The 22,282-nt window shown below is 34.6% G+C and overlaps 1 protein-coding gene across 3 annotated transcripts in view; it reads left to right on the top strand.

Annotated features, from left to right (window-relative positions):
• The window catches only part of SNX13 (sorting nexin 13), a 64,479-nt gene that overhangs the window by 21,934 nt on the left and 20,263 nt on the right, over positions 1 to 22,282 (top strand). For all 3 annotated transcript variants that reach the window (XM_034062524.1, XM_034062526.1, XM_034062521.1), the window contains exons 3-16: positions 3,616 to 3,718; positions 7,756 to 7,845; positions 8,202 to 8,323; positions 10,656 to 10,777; positions 10,930 to 11,031; positions 11,730 to 11,818; positions 12,197 to 12,280; positions 14,729 to 14,867; positions 15,301 to 15,389; positions 16,548 to 16,647; positions 18,279 to 18,472; positions 19,983 to 20,087; positions 20,591 to 20,723; positions 21,426 to 21,463. In XM_034062524.1, the coding sequence (XP_033918415.1) occupies positions 3,616 to 3,718; positions 7,756 to 7,845; positions 8,202 to 8,323; positions 10,656 to 10,777; positions 10,930 to 11,031; positions 11,730 to 11,818; positions 12,197 to 12,280; positions 14,729 to 14,867; positions 15,301 to 15,389; positions 16,548 to 16,647; positions 18,279 to 18,472; positions 19,983 to 20,087; positions 20,591 to 20,723; positions 21,426 to 21,463 (1,510 nt within the window). The remainder of the gene's footprint in view (positions 1 to 3,615; positions 3,719 to 7,755; positions 7,846 to 8,201; positions 8,324 to 10,655; positions 10,778 to 10,929; positions 11,032 to 11,729; positions 11,819 to 12,196; positions 12,281 to 14,728; positions 14,868 to 15,300; positions 15,390 to 16,547; positions 16,648 to 18,278; positions 18,473 to 19,982; positions 20,088 to 20,590; positions 20,724 to 21,425; positions 21,464 to 22,282) is intronic.

Genomic DNA, 22,282 nt, shown 5'->3' with positions numbered 1-22,282 from the left:
TCTTGTGGTAATGTATCCGTTATAGCAGAATTTGTATTAATCTCCCTAGTATGTGTTTACCTCTATACAGAGATATGAAGTCTCAGCCCTTCCCGTAGAATGTCATTACTTCATTACTTCATACACATCTACTTGGCTAGGACTACTGTCTGGCCCTTTTTTACACTGTTAATTGTTTTCAGTAACATACCTACTTAAGTTTTAAGATTCAGCATACAAAGCTGAATGAGTGCTAACTAGGTCAGATAACTTTATATGTAAATTTTTCTTGCTTGCTTTTTTTAGTTAATTCCCATGAAGTTATGCAAAATGCTTGGTCATGAGTCTCTTAAAAACAAACCGAAATTCATGTTAGGAAGTAACTTGTTTACCTGTAGTTAGCTGTTAGATATCATAACATAATTAATATAACTTTAGAAAATAAAAAATCAGATTTTGGTTCATGATTATGGCAGTGTCCTTAATATTTAGTGTACCTTTATCTGAATTGTGCAGGAAAACAATGGTGATGCCATAGGTGTATCAACATATTCAGTCTGTTTATACCATTTGACTTCTGTTATGTGCTATTCAATTATTCTTGATATACTCTGAATTGTGTGCTTGCACAGATAGTACACTTTCTACAAGCTATTGATTGCATGTCTGACGTGTACAGAAACCCTTTGTGTATATGGATAAAAGCTCTAAATTGGAAGTTCTTTTTTCATTTTGTGTTGTTTCAAGACTGATTTTTAAAATGCTAGCTCTTTCGATTTTTAGTACACCTCTCTTCTATTCAGGATCTGAGGGATCTTAGGGAACTGAGCTCTTTTCACCAAAAGCAGGAGGCAAAAGACAAATGTTGTTTAACCTGTGTTGCCAAGGCTATTATAAAGTTAATCTTCATGAAATATTTTTCACCTCCACTTCAACTACTGGTGCAAACCCCTTATCCTGAGTGTTGTGCCTGTCGTTTACCATCTGCCTTTTCTTTGTGCTTTGGATATTTCTTACTTTATCTTCTTCCCTCTTTCAGTCCTAAGGAAGTGAAAGAACAATGATGTGAATTGCAGCTCTGCCAACAGCTTTAGGCTTCTGATGTGAGAATTGAAATTTCTTGGACCATCAACTGCTTTTCCATTTAAAGGAATTGGCTCTTTCATCAAAAAACATATTGATATTTAATCACATCCATATATATGTGATTGGCTGCCTATATTGATGTTTCTAACTGCTGACCAAATAGACAGTAGTTCTGAGGGTGCTTTCTGACTTTCACAAAGCATTCAGCTGAGGCTGTTGATTTTCAGACTTGGGGTGGGGGGGGAAGTGGTGGATCTGTAGTATTCATTTTTCTGTCTTTCATCTTTGTGGTGTTAATCTGTCCCTGTGCAAAGCTGGTCAGAGATTAGTATTGGGAAAAACTTAGTAACAAAAATATAAGTAAAATGTAAATTTCTCCTTTTTCTGCTTTTCATTTAGAGAAAAGACTAAAATGATTTCTCATTTGCTGTGTTGAATATTCTCTTGATGAATTAGCCATTTACAGTAGAAGCTTCTGGTTAGCTATCAGACACTGAATGGTCAGGCTATGTATCCTTCTCTAATGCACACAAGGTTTTAAACTAGAGAATAAAATATATGAATTTCTGCTATAGAGGCAGAAGCTCCTAGCATTTCTAGCTTAAAAGTGAAAATACATAAAGGCATCAAAGAAGATGAGCATATATTGAAACAATAGCTTATTAGAATATTAGTATTTTTAAATGTCATTGGCTTTAAAAGTGTCAAAATATTCAAGAGACAACAGATGTCTATTCTATAGTTAGTTATTTCTAAGGCTTAAGTCCTAGTGAATAAAAGAAGATAAGCACCTTTCTTGTCCTTGCCTTCTCCATTACCCCTAAGTTACTGGCATGTATTTGAAGTTAAAACTGTGAACTAAAAGGCTTAAAAAAAAGGCTAAATATATATATATACATATATATATACATATATATATATATATATATAAGATGCATTTTGATATACTGTTTTCTTTAAAGGAAAACTAAGGTTTCTAATAGAAAATGGATAACAAAAAGAAAACCCTAGCTTTTTAATAGTTAAAATTCCCCAACAAAACTCACCGCAAACCGAAACATTAGTTACCTTTTAAGCATAGTGAAACTAATACTGAGATTTTTCTAAGCAAGGTTTTGTCCTTGAACTGAATTATGATGCTATTAGCATTATTGGTGTTATGATTTGAAAGTTATCTGTAAGTGTCTGGAGCAGAAGAGCAATTAGATCATAGAATCATAGAATAGTTAGGGTTGGAAAGGACCTTAAGATCATCTAGTTCCAACCCCCCTGCCATGGGCAGGGACACCTCACACTAAACCATATCACCCAAGGCTTCATCCAACCTGGCCTTGAACACTGCCAGGGATGGAGCATTCATGACCTCCCTGGGCAACCCAAAATCTGCATTTATTTTTTGTTCTCGTATGTAAAAAAACAGATAAAGGTGACTGTAAGAAAATCAGAGTATCAAGTGAAATTTTATTATGTATTACCAAGTTATAGTTTTGTGTAGCTTTTTTTTGTTGTTGTTGTCCTGGAGTTGTTACCTACCTGCTTTTGAATTACTGAACTTCTAGAGTACATAGGCTGATTCCTGGCTTGGGAATCAAAACCTTCAAATAGTGTATTTTAGCTTGGTTGGCAATTTTATTCTGATCATATAAATAAGAGTGTTGTATATAAACAGCAATCTGTGTTAAAAAAATGTATTACTTCAGCACATTTCAAGCCTGAAATAACTTTGTGAGTCCCTGTGGTCACAAATGTTGGTCAGCTGGCCTTTAAATTGAATGCTTTGAAATTTTGTAAAAATCTATGCATATTTAACTTCCCAAGGCTAGTCTGAGCAGCAGTAACTTCATATTCCTTTTTGGTTTTTTTAAATGGCTTTTTTAGAGGTTACATGTTTTGATTATACTATAATTGGCACAGCCTTTAGGTTTTTATCTATTTCTTAGTAAAACCAGCTCTATGTTTATGTTTTTGTACCCTCGTGTTATAACCTGTAAACAGATTGCTGCTGTTGTTACAAGGTTGAACTTTTTGTAATGGTTGCTTTTTGCTTTATGCTTTCATTATAGCATAAAGAAAACAATATTAAAATTAACTAATAATAAAATTAGCCTACATAAGTCATAATTTAAATATCAGTGTAGAATTGTGTGGGAAGAAGTCAGTGCATTTCTGATCTAATATTCTTTTAAAATAAATGGTCCAGGAGCGCATTTATTTAGATTTTTATATGCTGAATTAAAACCAAAACAAAAAAGGCACCAGAAAACTAGCACACAAAAAAATTCACAACCCACAAAAAAACAGCTGCTTGGGTTTGACTTCAGTTTTCTTCTAGATTTATACCTTGAGTCTATTCTTAGGTCTGATAATACAAGGCTGGGAAACTTTATACTTAGTATTTTGTCAGTTGTTTCGAGCTTCATGTGACACTATGAAAGAGCACTGTACTAGGAGAGTAAACAGTGAGAACTGTCATTTTATAACTTGCTGTGAAATATTTTCTAGAGGGGGTAAAAGTTACTTGTTCTGCCTGGTATTTCTTTTTCATTTTAGGGGTTTTGTGGTTACTTTTTTATTTGGAAAAAGCAACTCAGAAAAATATCTTGAGCAGTGTGAACATTCATTTCTTCCTTGTACATCAGTTGGGATCCCTAAGGTAAGGAGAGCTTACTGTTTTTAAATTCTAGATCAGATTTTATAACTTTGAATATTAGAATGATGTTCGAATCGGTGTTAATCTAAGGACTGTACTCATTTCCCAGGATAAAAAAGCCTGCTTTTATGTTTTGAGTCAGCTGCATTGTGCAAGTAGAATGCAGGATTTTTCCTTTTTGAAATACAGGCTTTTTAAGCACTGTGGGATGTTTGTTTCAAATATTGTTTCTGGCTTCATTGTGAGAAATGAATTAAGATGTGATTTGCTAATGCTATCTGAGAGGGAATTACTAAACCATTCCTTTACAGACTCCTTGTGCATGTTTTTTTTTTTTGTTTTTTTTTTTTTTTGTGGGAGTGCTAGCTGCTCCTTGCCTTTTCTTGTAAGATTGGCATGATTATTTAGGATTCTTCTCTCACTGGATCTGTAGTCTTTCCAGTTTTGATTCTCTTTTGTTTGTGTCAGAAAGTTGCTTGCCTAACTATGAAGTTTAAACTGTAATAAAGTCTAGATTTACAGTACTTCAGGGATGTAGAAGTTCCCATTTTTGGCTGTCTTTTACGACAAGCAAAAGTCCTGCAAATTCATAGATAAATGTAGAGCAGCAGTAACATCCACCTTTCAAATCTGTAATAGCCAAGAGGTAGAATTTCTAGGAATTCCTGGTTTATGAGCCAATATATCTTGGCAACTCAGAAGTTTAGCTATGTCTTGGCCTAATCCATTTGTAGTCATCAGAATAGAGAAAACACTTTAACCCAAAGGTTTCTAGTATGTTACATTTAATCTCACAACTGTTTTTACTGAAATGTCCTGCCCTTTCTTAGCTGTCAGGTCATTCCTGTTCATTTTGTCTGTAAAAGAGTGTGTGTGTGTTTAATTAACTTTCTTATCTGTAGCACATAGAAATCTGTTTTGTGATTCAGCAGTATGTTTTTTTAATCACAGACTTTTTTTGTCAATGGTTCATAGCTCAGTTGGTAGGTGGCCTTTTCACTTAAGATTCCAATCTGTTGAGATAAACCTGGAATTTACGTATAAAATAAACCATAAAGTAGTATCACTGATCCAAATAAAAAATACATAGTTTGAGGCTGAAAAAGGGCAACCAGCTAATGATTCTATTCTACTAATGAAACCTCATTTTGGGGGACTAAGATTCTTGATGTTATATAGACATCAGTGCTTAAATGGATTGTGGAGTATTGCTTATCTCATGTTTTGAAAGCAGATTTACTAGGTTTTGCGTCTTTTAAATTTCTGCTACATTGCTGAAACTTTTTTTAACGATATTGTTACTTTTTGAGCTCAGTATGTATGCATGCTCTGGTTAAATAAAAGAATCATATGTTGTGGTTTGGTGGTTGTTTTTTGTTGTGTTTTGGTTTGGTTTTTTTGTTTTGTTTGTTTTTGGGTTTATAGTTTTGTTTTTGTTTTCTTTTTTGCCACTGCATTAAAAGAACATTAAGAAGTGTAGCAGAGCTTTTCAGTAGCAGTGCAAGAAAAAAGCAGTCCTAGCCAACACCAAATGTATAGTTTGCTTGGAATTTCTTTCTCCCATTTCTGTATTAAATGTCTGCTGAGTTGCCTTTACTGGGAAGTAATATTTTTAACTCCTTTTTTTTTTTCCACATTTAAAACCCTTGTGGCCCTAAGTGGTCTTGAACAACAAATATTCTTTCAAGTGGCTAGTGTATATGTTGTGCTTCTTCCATGATCCAAGTATGAACAGAATTTTCCTTGCTATGAAATTATTTTGTGATACTGTTTTTTTGAGAAGTATTCTGATAATGTAGGTTCTTTTTAAGAAGCTGCTTTCCCCAAAGTCAGTCAGAGTTTTATTGATTGTAGAGGTTTTGGTTATTTGGGTTTTTTTTTAGGCTAAGATGAATGTTCATATACTTGACTTTAAGGAAATCAGTTATAAGTTTGAGCACCAAAGTTGTGGATGGAAATATTGCATAGAATGTACGGGACTGTAAATTGTAGCATAGGATTTGGTGCCACTTATTGTACTTACCGGTGAATATATAATGAATGCCTCATGGCAAGGAGAAACAGTTATGTTAAGTTTGATGACAGAATAAATACTTTATTTTTTTAAGTCTGTTTTATGTATCTTTTGTGGCAGGGGTGTACTTGATGATGTCATAAAGTGCTTGCTCTATAAAATACAGTTGTCTGCAGTTTTATAATAGAAGTGTTGAATGGAAGGCAAATTTAGAGCCTTCTAAACTGTTTACTGGAATGCTATTTTCAATTAAAGTTACAGATTCAGCCAAACTTTAATGGAAGTGTAGAATGTTCAGTTGTAATTCATGTCTCTTATACTTCATCCAAGACACAGAGTTTCTGCAGGGCAAGGGTATGTTATTGCCAAATCACTGTAGGATTACAGTGATAACTTAAAAGTACTAGTTGCATATTTGAGCCTGACCTCTGAATCTCTTCATTTTGAGTCAGTTGGTCATGTACTGTGTTACAGATCTGATACAGACGTTTAAGTCCTCTGTGTCATGTGCATTCATGAAATCTGTGACTGCAAGTATGCAATTTGGGAAATAGTGGCAGAGTCCAAATGAGGCATTTTTCATATCTAACAGTTACAAAGCATAGTTTCAAGAAAGGACTTTAAACATATCTGCTAGTGCTTCTTATTTTGCAGCTGGGTTTTCTTGTGTGTTTCCAAATGTGGCTTTATGTATGCAGTTCTCAAACAGCAAACAGTATTTACAATTTAACAATTGTAAAATTTTACAATTTAGTTTCTTCTCACAATTTTTTGGCAATTTGAACTTTATTATGCTTAGAAGAAATATTTAAACATGCCGTTCTGTATTGTTTTGGTAATTTTAACACCGTCAAGATTAAATATTTTGCCAGTTCATTAGTATATAACTGGGAGTATTGTTTGAATGAGTCAACATTATTCATATTTAAGTAGTGTTGAACTGTCCCCTTGTCTTGAAAGTTTAAAAATATGCAGATTTTTCCAACATAATACTGCTTTTGCACTGGGATACAGAACTGGTTAAGTAGGAGGAAGAGGAACGTTTTCTGGCCTCAGGTATTTCACTACTATTCACTGTTAACAGGTTTGAATAAGAGCTACGTGGGGAATGCCATGTAGGATAGAAATACTGGTCATATGGTTTATAATTTTTTCATTTATGGTTTTTGCCAGTTTTTCTGTGTTTCCAGTGTAGCTGTAACTTTCTCTCTATATCAAATAATAAAATAACTTGATTTATTTTGAATAATAGTGCAACTTGTCGGATCGTTATTTCTGTGAAAATAAAGGGATTTATTGCACGTTTCTTCTTAAGTTTGTAGACTGACACTGCATTAATCCACTCAGAGAAGCACTGATAAAGGGTATTTTTCAGTGTGTGACTTGTGAAAAGTCTGCTCTGATGAAGTTGTTTGATCAGAGTTAACTGCCTTGAGTTGCACGTCCTGCTATAAGAGAATTTTTTACCCCCTCATCAGTTACATTTTAAACACTCATCTGCCAAGTAGTGATGGTACAAAAGAGTAATTTTTCTTCTGGCATATTCAATAAACTGAAATGGATGGAGAAATTGAGAGGGGGAAAAAGCCCAAATAACTGAAGAATTGTATTATTTCCTTCTGATCTAGTATTTTAGCAAGCTTGCTCCTTTACAGTAAACAGGTAAGAAGTAGGTTTTCAGGTTAGTTCCTCACCATTATTTACTATATAGTGATATTGTAGCTCAGAGAAGTGGTAGATGTCCCATCCCTGGAAACATTCAAGATGGGATTGGACAGGACTCTCAGCGACCTGATCTAGTTGATGTCCTTGCTTATTGCATTGGGTTGGACTAGATGATTTTTATGATCTCTTCCAACCCAAACCATTCTATGATGCTATGATTATATATTTACTACTGTCTACATTTCATGTTATCACAAAGTCATTACTGGAAGTGTGTACATATGTATATATCATGAACAGTAGAGCTGATTCTTAATTGTAGATAAAACCTGTAGAGTTACATTTCCTACTCTCTTTCAAGTGCGTAGAAGAAATGAAACGTGAAGCCAGACCAATTAAGATTGACAGAAGACTGACGGGTGCGAATATAATTGATGAGCCTTTGCAGCAGGTAAGTTTGTGGTTTTTTGGTTTTGTTTTTTTTTTGTTTGTTTTTGTGTGTGTGTGGTTTTTTGTTTGTTGTGGTTTTTTGTGTATGTGGTTTTCTGTTTTTTTTTTTTTTTTTTTAAAAGTAGTGACTGTGGTTTCTACGTACTTGAGACACGAATACAAGTTGAGAAATTCTATTATATTTAAGAGTATTATGTGAGTTGCATTGTTTCACTCACAGTTTTGTAAGGGTGTAGGGGGTTGTATGGTTCACTGTGTTTTAAGATGGTTGCTGTTGTATTATCAGGCACAAGAAGCTATTTTTTGTTGTCTTGTGTTCATTAGTTCATCTTCATTTTTTTTCCTTTCTGATTTCAGGTAATCCAGTTTTCTCTGAGAGACTATGTGCAGTATTGGTATTACACACTAAGTGATGATGAATCGTTCCTTCTGGAAATCAGGCAGGCTCTTCAGTATGCACTTGTTCAGTTTTCTGCCAGGTAAGATTATCTGTATTTATGTCAATACACTGCCTAAACAAGTGGACACATACCTCTGTGGGATGTATGGTAGTATGGTAGTAGATAAATGATTGAGTTTATCTATTAGCTAGTTCAGAGCATTTCATAGAACATGTAAAATTTTAAGATCATAATTTAAGAACTACAGTCTTCTGCTCGTCCCTTAAAGGATGAATGGAGATGATCTTTGTAGTCATGGTCTTTTCCAAAATGACCTTTTCAAAATTTAGATTATGTCTAAAATAACTGAATAGCTTTTTTTTCCCCCTGCAACTTAAGCATGGAGTTGCAGGAATCTTCACCTTTTTGTGTGCAGTTCTGTTTCAGAAACAGCAGGGCTATTCCAAAGGTAAGTCAATCTGAAATCCTTTAATTCAAACATCTGTATCAGCTCTGATAACTTTTTTTAAAGTGGCATTACTCATCAATATATAAGAACGATAAGTATTTTTAAAGGAATGGTAGTCTGGGGAACAAAATTATATGACATGTATGTAAATGTTTTTTTTTCAGTCAGGTTTGATTCAGAAGAAATGGATAGTTTGATGTTTTTTCTGCTATTTAAGTAAGTGGTAGGAAGTCAGGAAATTCATCTGGGAAATTATTTATCATCTTTAGTATGGCTTACTTCTCAGCCCAAGTACCACATGCCTTTTTATCTGTCTACACATTTGTTAGGTTTGATTTCGGATATTCATCCACTGTGCTGATCATTGTCTGTTTTCTCTTCAGAAGTGTTTGTGGGTCATCTAAATGTAATAAATGTAGCAATTTTGACCAGTTGTTGTTCCTCCCTCTGTGACTTGAAAACAGAAATCACTGTGCTTTTCTGGCAAGGTCTGAAATGAAGAGCTAGGTTTAAGCTTGAAAAAATTTATTATAATAAAATCTTATTGATTGAGAAATAATGGAAAACCTAGGAAATAGTGTTGGAAATAGTGAAAACTAGGCTAAATAAAATGTACATTGCAGCAAGCAATCCAGTGCTTGCACGAAATGGAACTGGCTGCAGTGTTTTTGTCTATTTGGCAGAGTTACTTCATTGAACAGGATCAAGCACTTTGTTTGTGTCAAAGCAGATCAAGTTATAGTAAATTTGATTTTATTTTTTTTCCCCCTACAGTACTATAGCTCTTCAAAAAATAGCTACTAGTTCTGTGCAGTTGTGTTCTGTACAGTGGGTTTCACAGGGCTGCAGCAATTGCTGTTATTAAGAAAAAATGATGTATTGCAATGACTGTAGTTGGATATAGCTGTAGTAGTTTTAGTACCATCATCTGGGTGTATTTCATATACTCAGTGAGTTTCTGAAGAGAATGAATGCAGTGGGATTTTGTGGGGTTTTTGTTGGTGTTTTTCTCGTGTTGCACCCTTGGGAGATTGATGTAATGCTGCCACCTAGTGCTGTTGTGTGTTTCGTTGGTTGTGTGGATGGTTTTGATTGACTACCCGTTGGGACATCTCTGCTTATTTCCACATTTAGATTTTGCAGTAGGCTTCCCTCTCTTCCAGAGCTCCTTATCCCATTCTCTCTCTTTATGGGAAGAAAGAGCAGGTGAGGGAAAGAACACAGAAAAGGAAGTGCTGTAGAAGGATTCTGCTATAACAAAGTAGAGAGAAGTCAGGTGGAATATTCAGTGGAATCCTTAATGCAGAGTAAAGCCATCAGTAGCGTCAAGCTTTGTTAGCCTTTTCAGTTTGGATAGTAAGGCATAAATATCATTGGAATCTCTCTGCATTTTCTTCATACCACTGAGGAAATAGTTATATGAAAATCTGTAACTATTTTCTGACAACTAACCTGTGTGCATTGTTGGAGATTCACAAAAATTACCTCTTACACAAGTTTATGGAACCAGTTGTTGATAATACTAGGTCACTTGTATTTTCGAGAGAAACATATGTTTTTTTCACTCATATATATGCTGCAAATTCAGAAGAAAACTATTTTGTTTCAGTGCCTTCCAAAACAATAAGAAGTACAGTTGAAAAAGACCTTGGGAGTATTGTAGTTTTAGGTTGCAGACTGTTTGTGTCAAGATTTTTCACAGATGAATCAGAACACTATTCCAGATACTGAAGTTGACCTTAAAGTAATTCACGGATAAATATTAGTATGGTGCGGGAGTGCCATTTTACACTGTTTGTTTTGGTTTGAGTGGATACGCAATTGGGAAACAGATTTATTTATTTGCTTTTCCATGTTTACTATCTGTGTGGTACTTGCCAGGGAGGAAGGACAAGTAGAAATTTATTATTCTTTGTGTTCAGGATAAAGAAATTAATTTTCATGCATGTCCTTTTCCAATAGGTCAAAGGAAACAGACTGGCAGCCTTATTTCACTACACGACTTGTTGATGACTTTGGCACTCATCTTCGAGTTTTCAGAAAAGCTCAGCAAAGAATAGCAGAGAAAGGTGATCAGTTGAAAGGTAACGTAATGATGTAAAGATGTTTTTTATTTTCATTTGAGTAGGCAGATGTCTTACATCTATGAAATACAGTTAGCTTTGTAATTCAAGTTTACTCTCAATTTTCTAATCTTTACAAAAAAGTATGTTTCTTTTTATTTTCTTTTGTATAGATCAAGCTGAGGAACTTGTAGATACCTTCTTTGAGGTTGAAGTGGAAATGGAAAAAGAAGTCTGTCGTGATCTAGTCTGTACTTCTCCCAAAGATGAAGAAGGTCTTTCGATATTTTCTTCTGTAGTTACTTTTAGTATAGCAGACTAAATGAAAACACTTAACAGTTGTGTTCACAATATGAATCTTGACATGGACTTTCAAAGTGTGATTATCTACTTTACATGTATATTTCATATTTCTTAATTTATGTTTTCTAATTTGTACATGTTAATGCTATAAATTATAAACAGATATATATGTATGTAGCTACGCTCCATTGAGAACATTTTACAGTAGAAATATGTTAGAGATAAATATGATAGATAGAAATATACCTGAGAGGCAGTGCATGGCTTCATGTATTCTCACTGCCTTTTGTTAAATCTGCCTTCCTTATTACTTCTCTGTGGTCTTCATTAAAAAAAAAATCAGTTATCTTTTTGGGCAAAGTGTGAAGGAGGGGAAGAATCGTTTCCATATGTTAAATAAGAAGAATACATTTGAGTTAGTTTTTGCTTTTTTGGAGTTCGGTTTTCTTTTGCCTAGGTTTTGAGACCAAGACCTGTCTCAAGTCAACATCAGTGCAATTTATATTCAGTCTGAAAGTTGTTACTGTGATACTTGGACTTTAAGAATATATATGACTGTATATTTAAATTTACTTTTAAGGATTTATCTGTTGTTTTTTATGATATCAGTTAAGATGTGAAATAACATAATATAACATTGTCCTGGTTGTTTCTTGTTCTCCCTCCCTAGGATTCCTAAGGGATCTGTGTGAGGTTTTACTGTATATATTGCTACCTCCTGGAGACTTCCAGAACAAGATCATGCGATACTTTGTCAGGGTAAGTACATTCCAGTTCTTTGTTTTAGTATCATAGAAAAAAAATAATTTATCTGAACTGCTTTTCTTACGTTGTAAAGTTGATCTAATAGTAGGTTATTTTAAATGCAGTACAATCTCGATACACATTGAATATCAGAGAAGTGTTTGAAATGTTTTTGATGTTCCTTTTACTTTCAGCAACATTAAAGAAGCTTAATAAAATGGATGTTTTTCTTGAAGTATTAATGTTGCCTAATGTTAATTGGAATGGGATGTGCTAGTGCCTACTGAATGTTTTAATGATTTTTTGTTTAGTCTCTACACAGGCTACATTGTTGCAGTTATATTAGCTTTATGAATAAATGTATAAAATGAATTGTTATATTTTGTTTTTCAGGAAATCCTCTCCCGAGGAATTCTTCTTCCATTAATAAACCAGCTCAGTGATCCTGATTATATTAATCAGTATGTCATATGGATGGTAAGATTTATAATGTTTAAAATGAGGGATATTTCCAGGCTATTTTCATATAGAGCTTTACTTGTGTTCCCTGTAATCATGGCAGATAACTTTTCTACCAGATATCTATCAGTGGATATATTGGCAGAGATGATGAACTTACGGCTGCTATGCTAAAATACATCTATATATCATTATAAATATATATATATATACACATAAACATTCACACTATGTCTGTGTTATCTGTATATGGTTGTGGTGGCTAGGCAGAAGTTGCCTGGCTGAGGACAGATAAATGACAGTGTAAAGCTGAGTCTCCTTTTGGATTTACTTAGCTGTTCAGGAAGTGTTGCAGTAACTGTGGAAGTTTTTTTCCTTGACTATTTTTACAATGTGTCCTTTAAAGCTTAAGAGGCCTTCAGAATGACAAGTAGTGAAATGGGTTTTTTTGCTTCTGCTAAGGAGTCTCAGGGTAATTGGTTTAGGGATATTTGTGGAAACAGTTAATAAATTAACTGAGTGGGAAGAAATTAAGTCTTTACTTTGATATCTCTCCAGTGCACCTGTAACCCCCTACTCCAACATTTAAAAGTAGTACTGTAAAGTAAAATTAACATAAATAGAATATTCACACCTTTTAATTCATGTTACTGATTTTTTGCAGAGCAAGTTAAAACTTATACTTAATCCTGACCTATAAGCAATAATAAACTTTATCTCCCCCTCGCCCCCCCCCCCCCCGCCAGTTCTCTCCACTTTTATTCATATATTTTGGTCTTACAGAGTGTTCAGTTACTATGCTGAAAACCAAAGCAAGCATATGAAACTATGCTGAAATTTGGATTTCAGTGTAAAAGTTCTTACGTATAGAATGAATTGAGATGTATGTGTATAATGTTCCTTTCATTCCAGCCACTTCAATTTCATGTAAAAGTTTGCATGCTGCTTTTCTGAAGGAACCTAGCTTTAATAAGAACAAATACTGCTGCTCATACGGACTAAGCTTTTCAATTTTTGTTTCCCCTTTCCTCCTACGCATGTTCTTTATTTGTAACTTAGCCTCATTCTTTATTTACTGAGCACTGCCCCCAGCTGCATCCAAAGATAGAATTCTGAGTTTTTTATAAGCTTTCTGTTATGGTGGTGATGTCCCAAATACTAATTTTCATAATTGCTTTCTGAGACACAGAAGTAAATGTGCTGGGGGAAAGATAAGGAAGGATTAATGCTTTCAAAAATTTAATAGAAGTCTTACAAAATGAAGATTGCAGCAGAAATTAAGGTCAGAAGTAGAGATGACTGAAATAAATTCTAGCTTCTTCTGGAACCTGTGACATAAAATCAGATCTGAATGAAAGTATTCAGTTTCTGAAAGTAAGAAGTTTAATTCCATGTTTCTAGGTACACTACAATTTGATACTAATTATCTTGCAGTAAAATTAAAGTTAATTTAAACTTGTCTCCCTTCAGTGTGAAATTCAAGTTTCTACAAAACATTTGAATTTCAAGTATTGCTTGTACTGTTCAAAATCTAGTAAGATTTTTCCATTAGATTAGGTCAGAGGTATCAAGTCTTCATTCTTAGTGCTCTGTGCAACTCATGTCAGTGCACTTCTGCAGTGCAGACCAAGAACTGCATTTTCATAGCAGAATAAGCATTTATAAAAGATGTGTGTGAAGTGATTTTTTGTGGCTTTGGATGATAAAGACAGCACTAGAACTCAACCCTCTGCACCTGCATGCAGATACTATAAAGCTTCCAACCTTGCTCTGATCTCCACGTCGCATTCACAACACAGTTTCCAGTGATCCTGGTGGCACAGCAGGCTTCCTTAACTTGCACAAATTCCTTTGAGTCTCGTGAGCAGGTTCCGCCTATGCCAATAGTGAAAAAACTGCAATATTGAGATACCCTTTGTCAATATTATTAAGCTATCTGAATTAGGGTTTCAGAGAGGATATTTATTAATTCAGTAATTTCCTTTTTTATTTTCCTTTTTTTTTCCCAGTAGGTTATGATTACATTATAGATTGTTTTCAGTCTTTTTGTAATTCTATATCTTAAGAAGCCTTTACACTGGAAAATGTACACTTGCAGGGGACCTTGGCAAAGCTAGAACCTTTTCAGTGGTCTCACCAGTTTCTGCCTGCTTAGCTAAGGAGGTGGGTAATAGCAGAAGAAGTTTGATGGGGTTTTGAACAAAATCATCAAGTAGGCTAATGGATGTACATCTGTCTTTGTACTTCTTGAAAACAGAAAATTATGATGTGAAATAGGTTTTGACTGCAAATGCTTCTTCTTCCTCAGTCCGTGTAAAATTTTATCACCAAAAGGAAGGTTGAAGTAGCAAAGTGTTTTCAAAATGATGCTTCACAGTGCTGTATCAGAATAATTCACTTAATGAAAAATCATGTCCTGCTTTTAATCGTATTACATTATTTATACTATAAAACTTTCTGTTTCAGATTCGTGATTCCAACTGTAACTATGAGGCCTTTATGAATATTATTAAATTAAGTGATAATATAGGAGAGTTGGAAGCAGTGAAAGATAAAGCAAGTGAAGAACTTCAGTATCTTCGATCTCTAGATACAGCAGGAGATGGTTAGTGCTATATTTTACAAAATATGAAATGCAGATGCCAACATGATTTTGTGCTTGTTGGGTTGGGGTTTTGAGTGTTGTTTTGGTTTGGTTTTGGTTTTTTGGTTTGGTTTTTTCTTTTTAATATATAGACTAACTGGTTAGGTATGTATACTTCCCATTGAATGGAAAGTTGCCTGACTGGTGGTTTTGAATTTCAGTAATACTTTAGTATTGGTAGTCAGTTAACAGTTAATCCAAAAAAGGAAAAAAAAGAATATTCTTGTTCACTTTTATCAGTAAGGAATTAAAACTGAAAAAAATCCTCTTCTCTTCAAAGCCAGTGTGTTTTGTATGTGTTGTTTCACTTTTTGTATGATATTTTTACAGCATTTGAGAAAAAGAGTTTATTTACTCATCTGCATTGCTTAATCCTCTCTGTTTTTGCTTTCAGATATCAACACTATAAAAAATCAAATAAACAGTTTATTATATGTTATTAAAGTATGTGATTCAAGAATTCAGAGGTTGCAGTCAGGAAAAGTAAGTGTTTCCAAATTTTTTAGTTCTGAAAGAGTAAAGTTTGAAGTGACTTGCAACTTCAGTCTAGTTTTTTATTCTTGTGCTTTGAAACACAACTTGAAGCATGCAGTTATAGCCAATATATTATACAACTGTATATAAATAAACTGTAGTTAGTGTTGTATTTGCAGTTTAAGTACAGAAAAAATTTCTAGAGGTTAAAAAATTTAGTTTTTTTGATTTTGGCTTAGTAGTTTAAATGTCAGTACATCTTAAACTATTCTTACCCTCTCAGTACAGTAGTTACACCAAAATGTTACCTAGGTGAAAAGCATCTTTGTATTTATACACCTAGATTCAGTTCTTTTTTTGCTGCTCCAGTGCATACCTTGTGGGCTTCAAGCTTATTACTTTTTGGCAAAGTTCTCTTTTCTTGCTGATAAAGGTACCTCCCACTGATTATTTCACAACACCTTGTAGGCTCAATGTATTGCCTTTAGTTAGACATATTTACCTATTTAGTTCGATGAAAAGCCTAAGGCAAACTAGAATTTAAATTTGTGAACCTCATGTTATTTTGCCTTTCTTATTTTATATATTGTTTCATATTTTAAGGTTGGCAAAGTCTGTATGTTTCACATTGCTTGGTTTCTTGACTCTATTTATTGGACCTACATGTGGCTTCAAGATAATGTTAATCTGGTGCATATTGACTGTTAATATGGTTAAGTTTTCTACAACTGGACTCAGAATCATTACTGTACCAAGATGTTACATTAATGGAAGAAAGTTGGGCAGAGATTAAGTTATGTTGACCCGTACCCCATTAAGTACCAAACTTAGTTCATCCTGTTAATTCATTTTCACACTACAGTTACTGTTGATGAAGGATTTGTAGTTAATTTGGTCTGTATAGTATTACATGAACATCAGTGTTTAAAACTGGTTTCCCATGTAGCAGAAATAATCCATGTTGATGGCAAATAGTTATGATAACATGACCTTACAGTCTTGATCCTCACTTACTAGTGATTGTGAAAATAACCCTGGAGAGGCTGCTTTATTGTCTGTATTGTTAATTATTTTTTAGTATGTCTGCCTTGTGGTAAGTAGAAGTTTTAAAAGCTAATTAAAAAAAAAAAACTAAAGCCTATGAACTCACTGAACTGTGTCTTACAGGAAATAGATACTGTGAAGCTGGCAGCAAACTTTGGAAAACTTTGCACAGTCCCTCTGGACCATATTCTGGTAGACAATGTTGCACTACAGTTTTTTATGGGTAAGTGGTAATTTCTCTGACTTATATTATTTGTAAAGAATATGCTAACTCACGGGATTGTTTGCTCAAAGTCACTAAATACAGATGTCTGAGAGCTAAATGTGTATAAGCCTCTTGCCAGAGGATTTGCAAATCAATCTATAGTAACTGTTCAGAACACCATAATACTTACAAGAACTTGTATCTATCAAGCTTGTTTGAATACTGATCTCCCTGTGGTCTCACTTCGATTTTTGTTCTGTTAGGACAGAATCTTTGCGAGAATTGCTTATAAGTTTATAATTGAACTGACTGAAATTTACCACAGTCATTAACCTTTTGCTGGTCTCACTGAAGCTATTTGAACTAATGGTTATAGATGCTAGATTGAAGCTTACAAGATTATTAGGCTACTGAAGGTTGAGTATTTGAGTAGCTAAAATACAGCATTAATTTATGTACTTACTTTAGGTTTATCCTATACTCAAGAAATTGATAGATGGATTAAAGTTGTATAATTTGTTTTAATACTTTCTAATGTTTGATTATCTTCTGTGCATTAATTGGGCTGCTGATGTCATTGCCAAGAATATTCGTCAGTTTTGGTGGTGGTGATAATTCTTTTAATGCACTAGAGGAAAATACAGTACAGCAGAGAGGAAGTAGTCCAGGAGGTTCCTGGAATGTGTGGAAGATAACTTCTTGGCACGGCTGTTGAGGGAGCCAACTAGGGAAGGGGCACCCCACTGGACCTGTTGTTTGCAAACAGAGAAGGTCATATGATGGTTGGAAGCTGTCTTGGCCATAGCTATCATGAAATGATAGTTTTCAATTCTTGGAGCAGTAAGGACGGGGGGTTAGTAAAGTACCATCTTGGCCTTCTGGAGGGCAGACTTTGGCCTGTTTTAAGTGCCTGGTTGACAAGAGTCCATTGGGAAGCAGTCCTGAAGGGCAAAGAAGTCCAGAAAGGCTGGGCACTCTTCAAGGTGTCTTAAAGGCACCAGAACAGGCTGTTCCCATGTGCCAGCAGACAGGGTGGTGGGTTTTGGTCTCTTCTCCAAAGTAATAAATAATAGGACAAGAACAAATGGCCTCAAGTTGCGCCAAGGGAGGTTTAGATTGGATATTAGGAAAAACGTTTCACTGAAAGCATTGCCAGTTGTTGGAACAGCCCAGGGAAGTGGTTGAGTCTCCATCCCTTTAGTTATTTGAAGAAAACATGTAAATGTCGCACCTAGTGACAAGTTTTAGTGGTGGACTTAGTGGTGTTGAACACTGATCTTAAAGGTATCTTCCAGCCTAAGTGATTCTATGATGCTGCGTGCATGACCTGTTAGAATTTAAGTTTGAACTTCCTCTCAACTTCTGTCATGCTGTAAAAGTCTGTTATAGCCACACAGGAATGTTGGATTCACTTTTTACACATGCATTTTAGAACTCTGTGCTTAATTCCTAGACTTTGCTCCCAATTTCATTTACTGATTATCACCAATATATATGTAGTACATTTTATTTTTTGACTCTAGATGAGAGTTAAGTGTTCTGAATGCAGAACCAGAACCTGAAGCTCAGTATGTAGTTAACATCATAGAGAATTCTTATTTTAAGATGCACAAGAATAACTATGATTGTGTGGTTGCTGTTTTCTGTAGATTACATGCAGCAGACTGGTGGCCAAGCACATCTGTTTTTCTGGATGACAGTGGAAGGATACAGGGTTACGGCACAGCAACAGCTGGAGGTACTTCAAAGCCGGCAGAAAGATGGAAAACATCAGACTAATCAAACCAAGGGTCTATTAAGAGCAGCTGCATTTGGAGTTTATGAGCAATATTTATCAGAAAAGGTAGGAATAACTTACTTCTGCATTGTTTGCAATTCATTCTTTGTGCAGATGCTTCCTTGGTAATTAGGCTATGTTAATGTGAAATGGATGTGATGTAGCACAAGTTGTTTACAAGTTGGCATTTTAAGTTATTACTTGTGTATCTTCTTCCTCCTTATGTTAAGCAAATGTCTTGCTTTACTCCCCCAACCCCCTTTGATTTAAAAAGGCTCAGACTAGCACTGACTGTCCTGTCAAATGTACTAAATGTGTTCGTCAGAAGTTGACTTTCTAGAATAGAGAAAAATTAGACAAAATGTAGACAGAATAAGAAATTCTTTTTCTCTGTGTATGCTCTCCTTTCGCTTCCTTTTGCCTGCCCTCCACCCCTGCCTTTGATAAGAATTCTTTTTTAAAACAACCCAACCCAGTATTTTTACAAACTTGGATTGAGAATGGATTTTCAAATGAAATACCTTCCTGTGCCTCTCTACAATTGTCTAAGTTGCTCAAGTACCACCACTAGGTATCTTTCAATAAGCTAAGCTTGAATGCTTCCAGTAGTCTTGTAATAAGTGTCTTCTATGAAATAAAACACTTGTCAACTTGTGCTAACATCCTTGTTCTGAATTTGTATATGCATAAAAATCACCTCTCGCTCAAAAGTTTCCCTCAACAAATCCCCCAAATATCTTGTAATGCTTGTCTTTCTGCATCATTTCTTTAACTTTGGTTTATCATCTCAATAGTCTTTATCGACATTGTCATCCATGTAGAGGTTGCTGTGTTGGGGTTTTGAGCCAACTGAATGCTCACCAGTTTGAAGTCAGAAGCCACCTAATGCTAGACCTATTCTAAAGCCAATTAAGTCAGCCTCTCAGCTATGCCATCAAGTGAGCTGCTTTGGGTCTGATTCAGTGCTGGCTCCCTGTCTTCATTACAGAAGAGGGGGAAAGTGTGTGAAATTGGGCTCACCTAAAGGAGTGCTTAACAAGCAGTAGTTTGAAATGTGTCACACTGAGAAATGACTGAGAGTCTGATGGCTGAAACAGTTAGCATGCTGATAGCTGTAGTTGCATAAAAAGCCACCATGATTACAGCTGCTGGTAAACTTTCCAGAAAGTTTCAGAGTTGACAAACTGTTAGCCTTTCCTCAGATGTTTAAGGAGCTCATACATCTGCTTTCTGGCTTGTTCTTGATTTCTGAATCTAGATCTTTCTGTTAATAAGTAAGTAAATAAATTCTGTTTTTAGGCCTGAGTAAATCTGGTTTAGACATTGCTTTAAAGTAACATGCATAAATTGTTTTTGAAGTGATTCTTAGTATTTGATTCTGAAACCTCTGAGTTTTAATACCAACTCTTGAATTTTTGGTGGAGAAGAGGGTTTACAGTGCCCTTGTGTGTCCTAGAGATACTAATCAAGGAATTCCATTTACTTAGAAAATTGCAGCGTTGTGTGGTATTTTATTTGTGAAAGTAGAGGCTTTCTTATTTTTATGCTGCAAAAGTTGATTTAGATCTCTGTGCAGGCATCTCCGAGAGTTAATATTGATGACAACTTAGTAGCAAAACTGGCAGAAACACTGAACCACGAAGATCCAACACCTGAAATCTTTGATGATATTCAGAGAAAGGTATACCTTATTTATCCTGTATTTCATAAAGGCTCTTAAAACTTTTGTGGGGTAGGATTATACTGTATTGGCTGAACTGGAGATTTTCAGGAAAGTAGTATGCAGTGTCTTCCCTCTCTTCCTTTCCCTCTTCTCACCTTGTCCGTCTAAGTGCTTGCAGTTTATCAACAAAGAAGAACTCAGAGAGAACCTGTTCTGAAGTGGGTAAAGGCCAGATATGTTTACAGTACAATTGGAAAGGTTAAGAAGAGAGGAAGGAAGCATTTAAAGTTCATGTACTGTTGCCCTTCCTATCCATGCATGTCTCACTAGTTAAATATTTTTGGAGATTGTAAGTATTCAGTATAAGCCTGAATTGAAATTTCACAGACTTTCATTAGGTTTTTAAAGGAAACCCAGGTACACAGAATGCCTAGATGTTGTTCAGGCAGAATTTAGGAAAGCTTGCCTGGTTGAAATAAAGAAGCTGACCGTAGAAATACTTTTTACGTTTACTCAATCAGGTATATGAATTGATGCTGAGAGATGAAAGATTCTACCCTTCGTTCAAACAGAATGTGTTGTATGTGCGGATGTTAGCTGAGCTGGATATGCTGAAGGATCCTAGTTTCAGAGGGTCAGATGACGGTGAAGGAGGTAAGCTCTATATCTTTAGGAGGGATTTCATGGGACCATTCTTTTTTTATGCTTTAAAATGAAAATCAGGAAGTTATCCACACTGCTTTTGAGAAGAAGTTCATGTAGTATCACATCTGATTTTTAAATTAATGTTTAAATTCATGTTCCCTTCTCATGCTGCTTTTGTAAATATTTTTTTCTGTAGTGACGTTATTAATATCACATTTTTTTAAGCTTTGGTAGTAAATATATTACTAAAGTAAACATGCAACTTTTTTTTTCAGAAATATTTGAGGTTCTTTTAACATATTGGGTTGTTTTGATACATAACTATATTCATATTCTTCATCTGGAAATAGAAATTGAAAGTACCTAGGAGATGGGGCTTTTCAAAGCAATTAAAATAATTATTCTCATTACCTGAAGTACAAATGTAATGGAAATTCTTTAAGTATTCAACTGACTCCTTAGTGACGCAATTTCATGTGGTGCTGTAAAGTTAAAAACAATATTGTCCTTAGTATTTATTTCATATCTATAGCTGTATAAATTTACATGTATTTCCCATATGTGTCTTTGCTGAAACCTTGAAATTTTGTGCAAATTCAGTTGTCCACTATTTGCCATAATGTTTTTGCGGTTTTATTTCTTGTGTGTGGCCCAACGCTGGAGAAAATCTTCTAACCTTTTTTTTTCTTTCTACTTCCTCACTGCTCACAGAATCATTTAATGGGTCTCCTACTGGCAGCATAAATCTGGTAAGTGTTTGGATTTTTATGATTTTTTAATGATTAGTATTTTTTCACCCCCAGTAGTAGGAAAATTATTATTAAAATAGCTTAAATATGTATATTAAAGGTTTTACTTCACTGCAGCTTAATTTCTGAAAAAGTTCTTTAATTGAAGTGCATGTAAGGTATCAATCTGAAAGATAAAACTGTCCCTTTTGTACTTTCTTAATGAAATTTTGCATTGTTTCTCACAGAAACTATATGTAATCATCTATATTTAATTTATACAAAGCATATTTTTTTTATTCATGCCTTTTTTTTAATAGACATAAATTTGAAATCAGGTGAAAACAAATCCTTTGAAATTGAGATCTTGACAGATAAAATTCAAATAGACTGTAAAATGAGGCGTTTAATCAGATTTTCATAGGTTGATTGTTATTTGTGGGGTTTTTGAGTTAAGATTTGATTTGGAAACAGAAGTACCTGGGCTTCACTCAGAATAGAATCTTTGTTTTCTAATCTGACCTTTTTGATGTTCAGTTCTCGGTTTGGTTGTTTTTTGTTTTGCTTTGTGTTTTCTTGGTTTTTAGCAATTCTTGGCTGTGTCAGTTTGTCAGAATCTGTTACCTGAATGAACCTAAAATTTGAAATATGCTTCTGCATTTACCAGTGGTTGGATAAGTATATAGAGAACTGTGTACTTCTACCAGCCTTTTTCCAAATAACCTGTTCCACATAGATCTCATTAGATTCAAAATGTTTTAAACCGGAAATCAAATGACAGCTATTTAAAAAGGAAAAATCATAACATTTTTGATGTATTTTCTCCCCTTGGTTTTTCAG

Source organism: Melopsittacus undulatus, chromosome 1 (assembly GCF_012275295.1).
Source record: "Melopsittacus undulatus isolate bMelUnd1 chromosome 1, bMelUnd1.mat.Z, whole genome shotgun sequence".
In the NCBI taxonomy this organism is placed as follows: domain Eukaryota; kingdom Metazoa; phylum Chordata; class Aves; order Psittaciformes; family Psittaculidae; genus Melopsittacus; species Melopsittacus undulatus.
The sequence above is the reverse complement of the archived record's forward strand: the minus strand, read 5'-3'. Positions and strand labels throughout refer to the sequence as shown.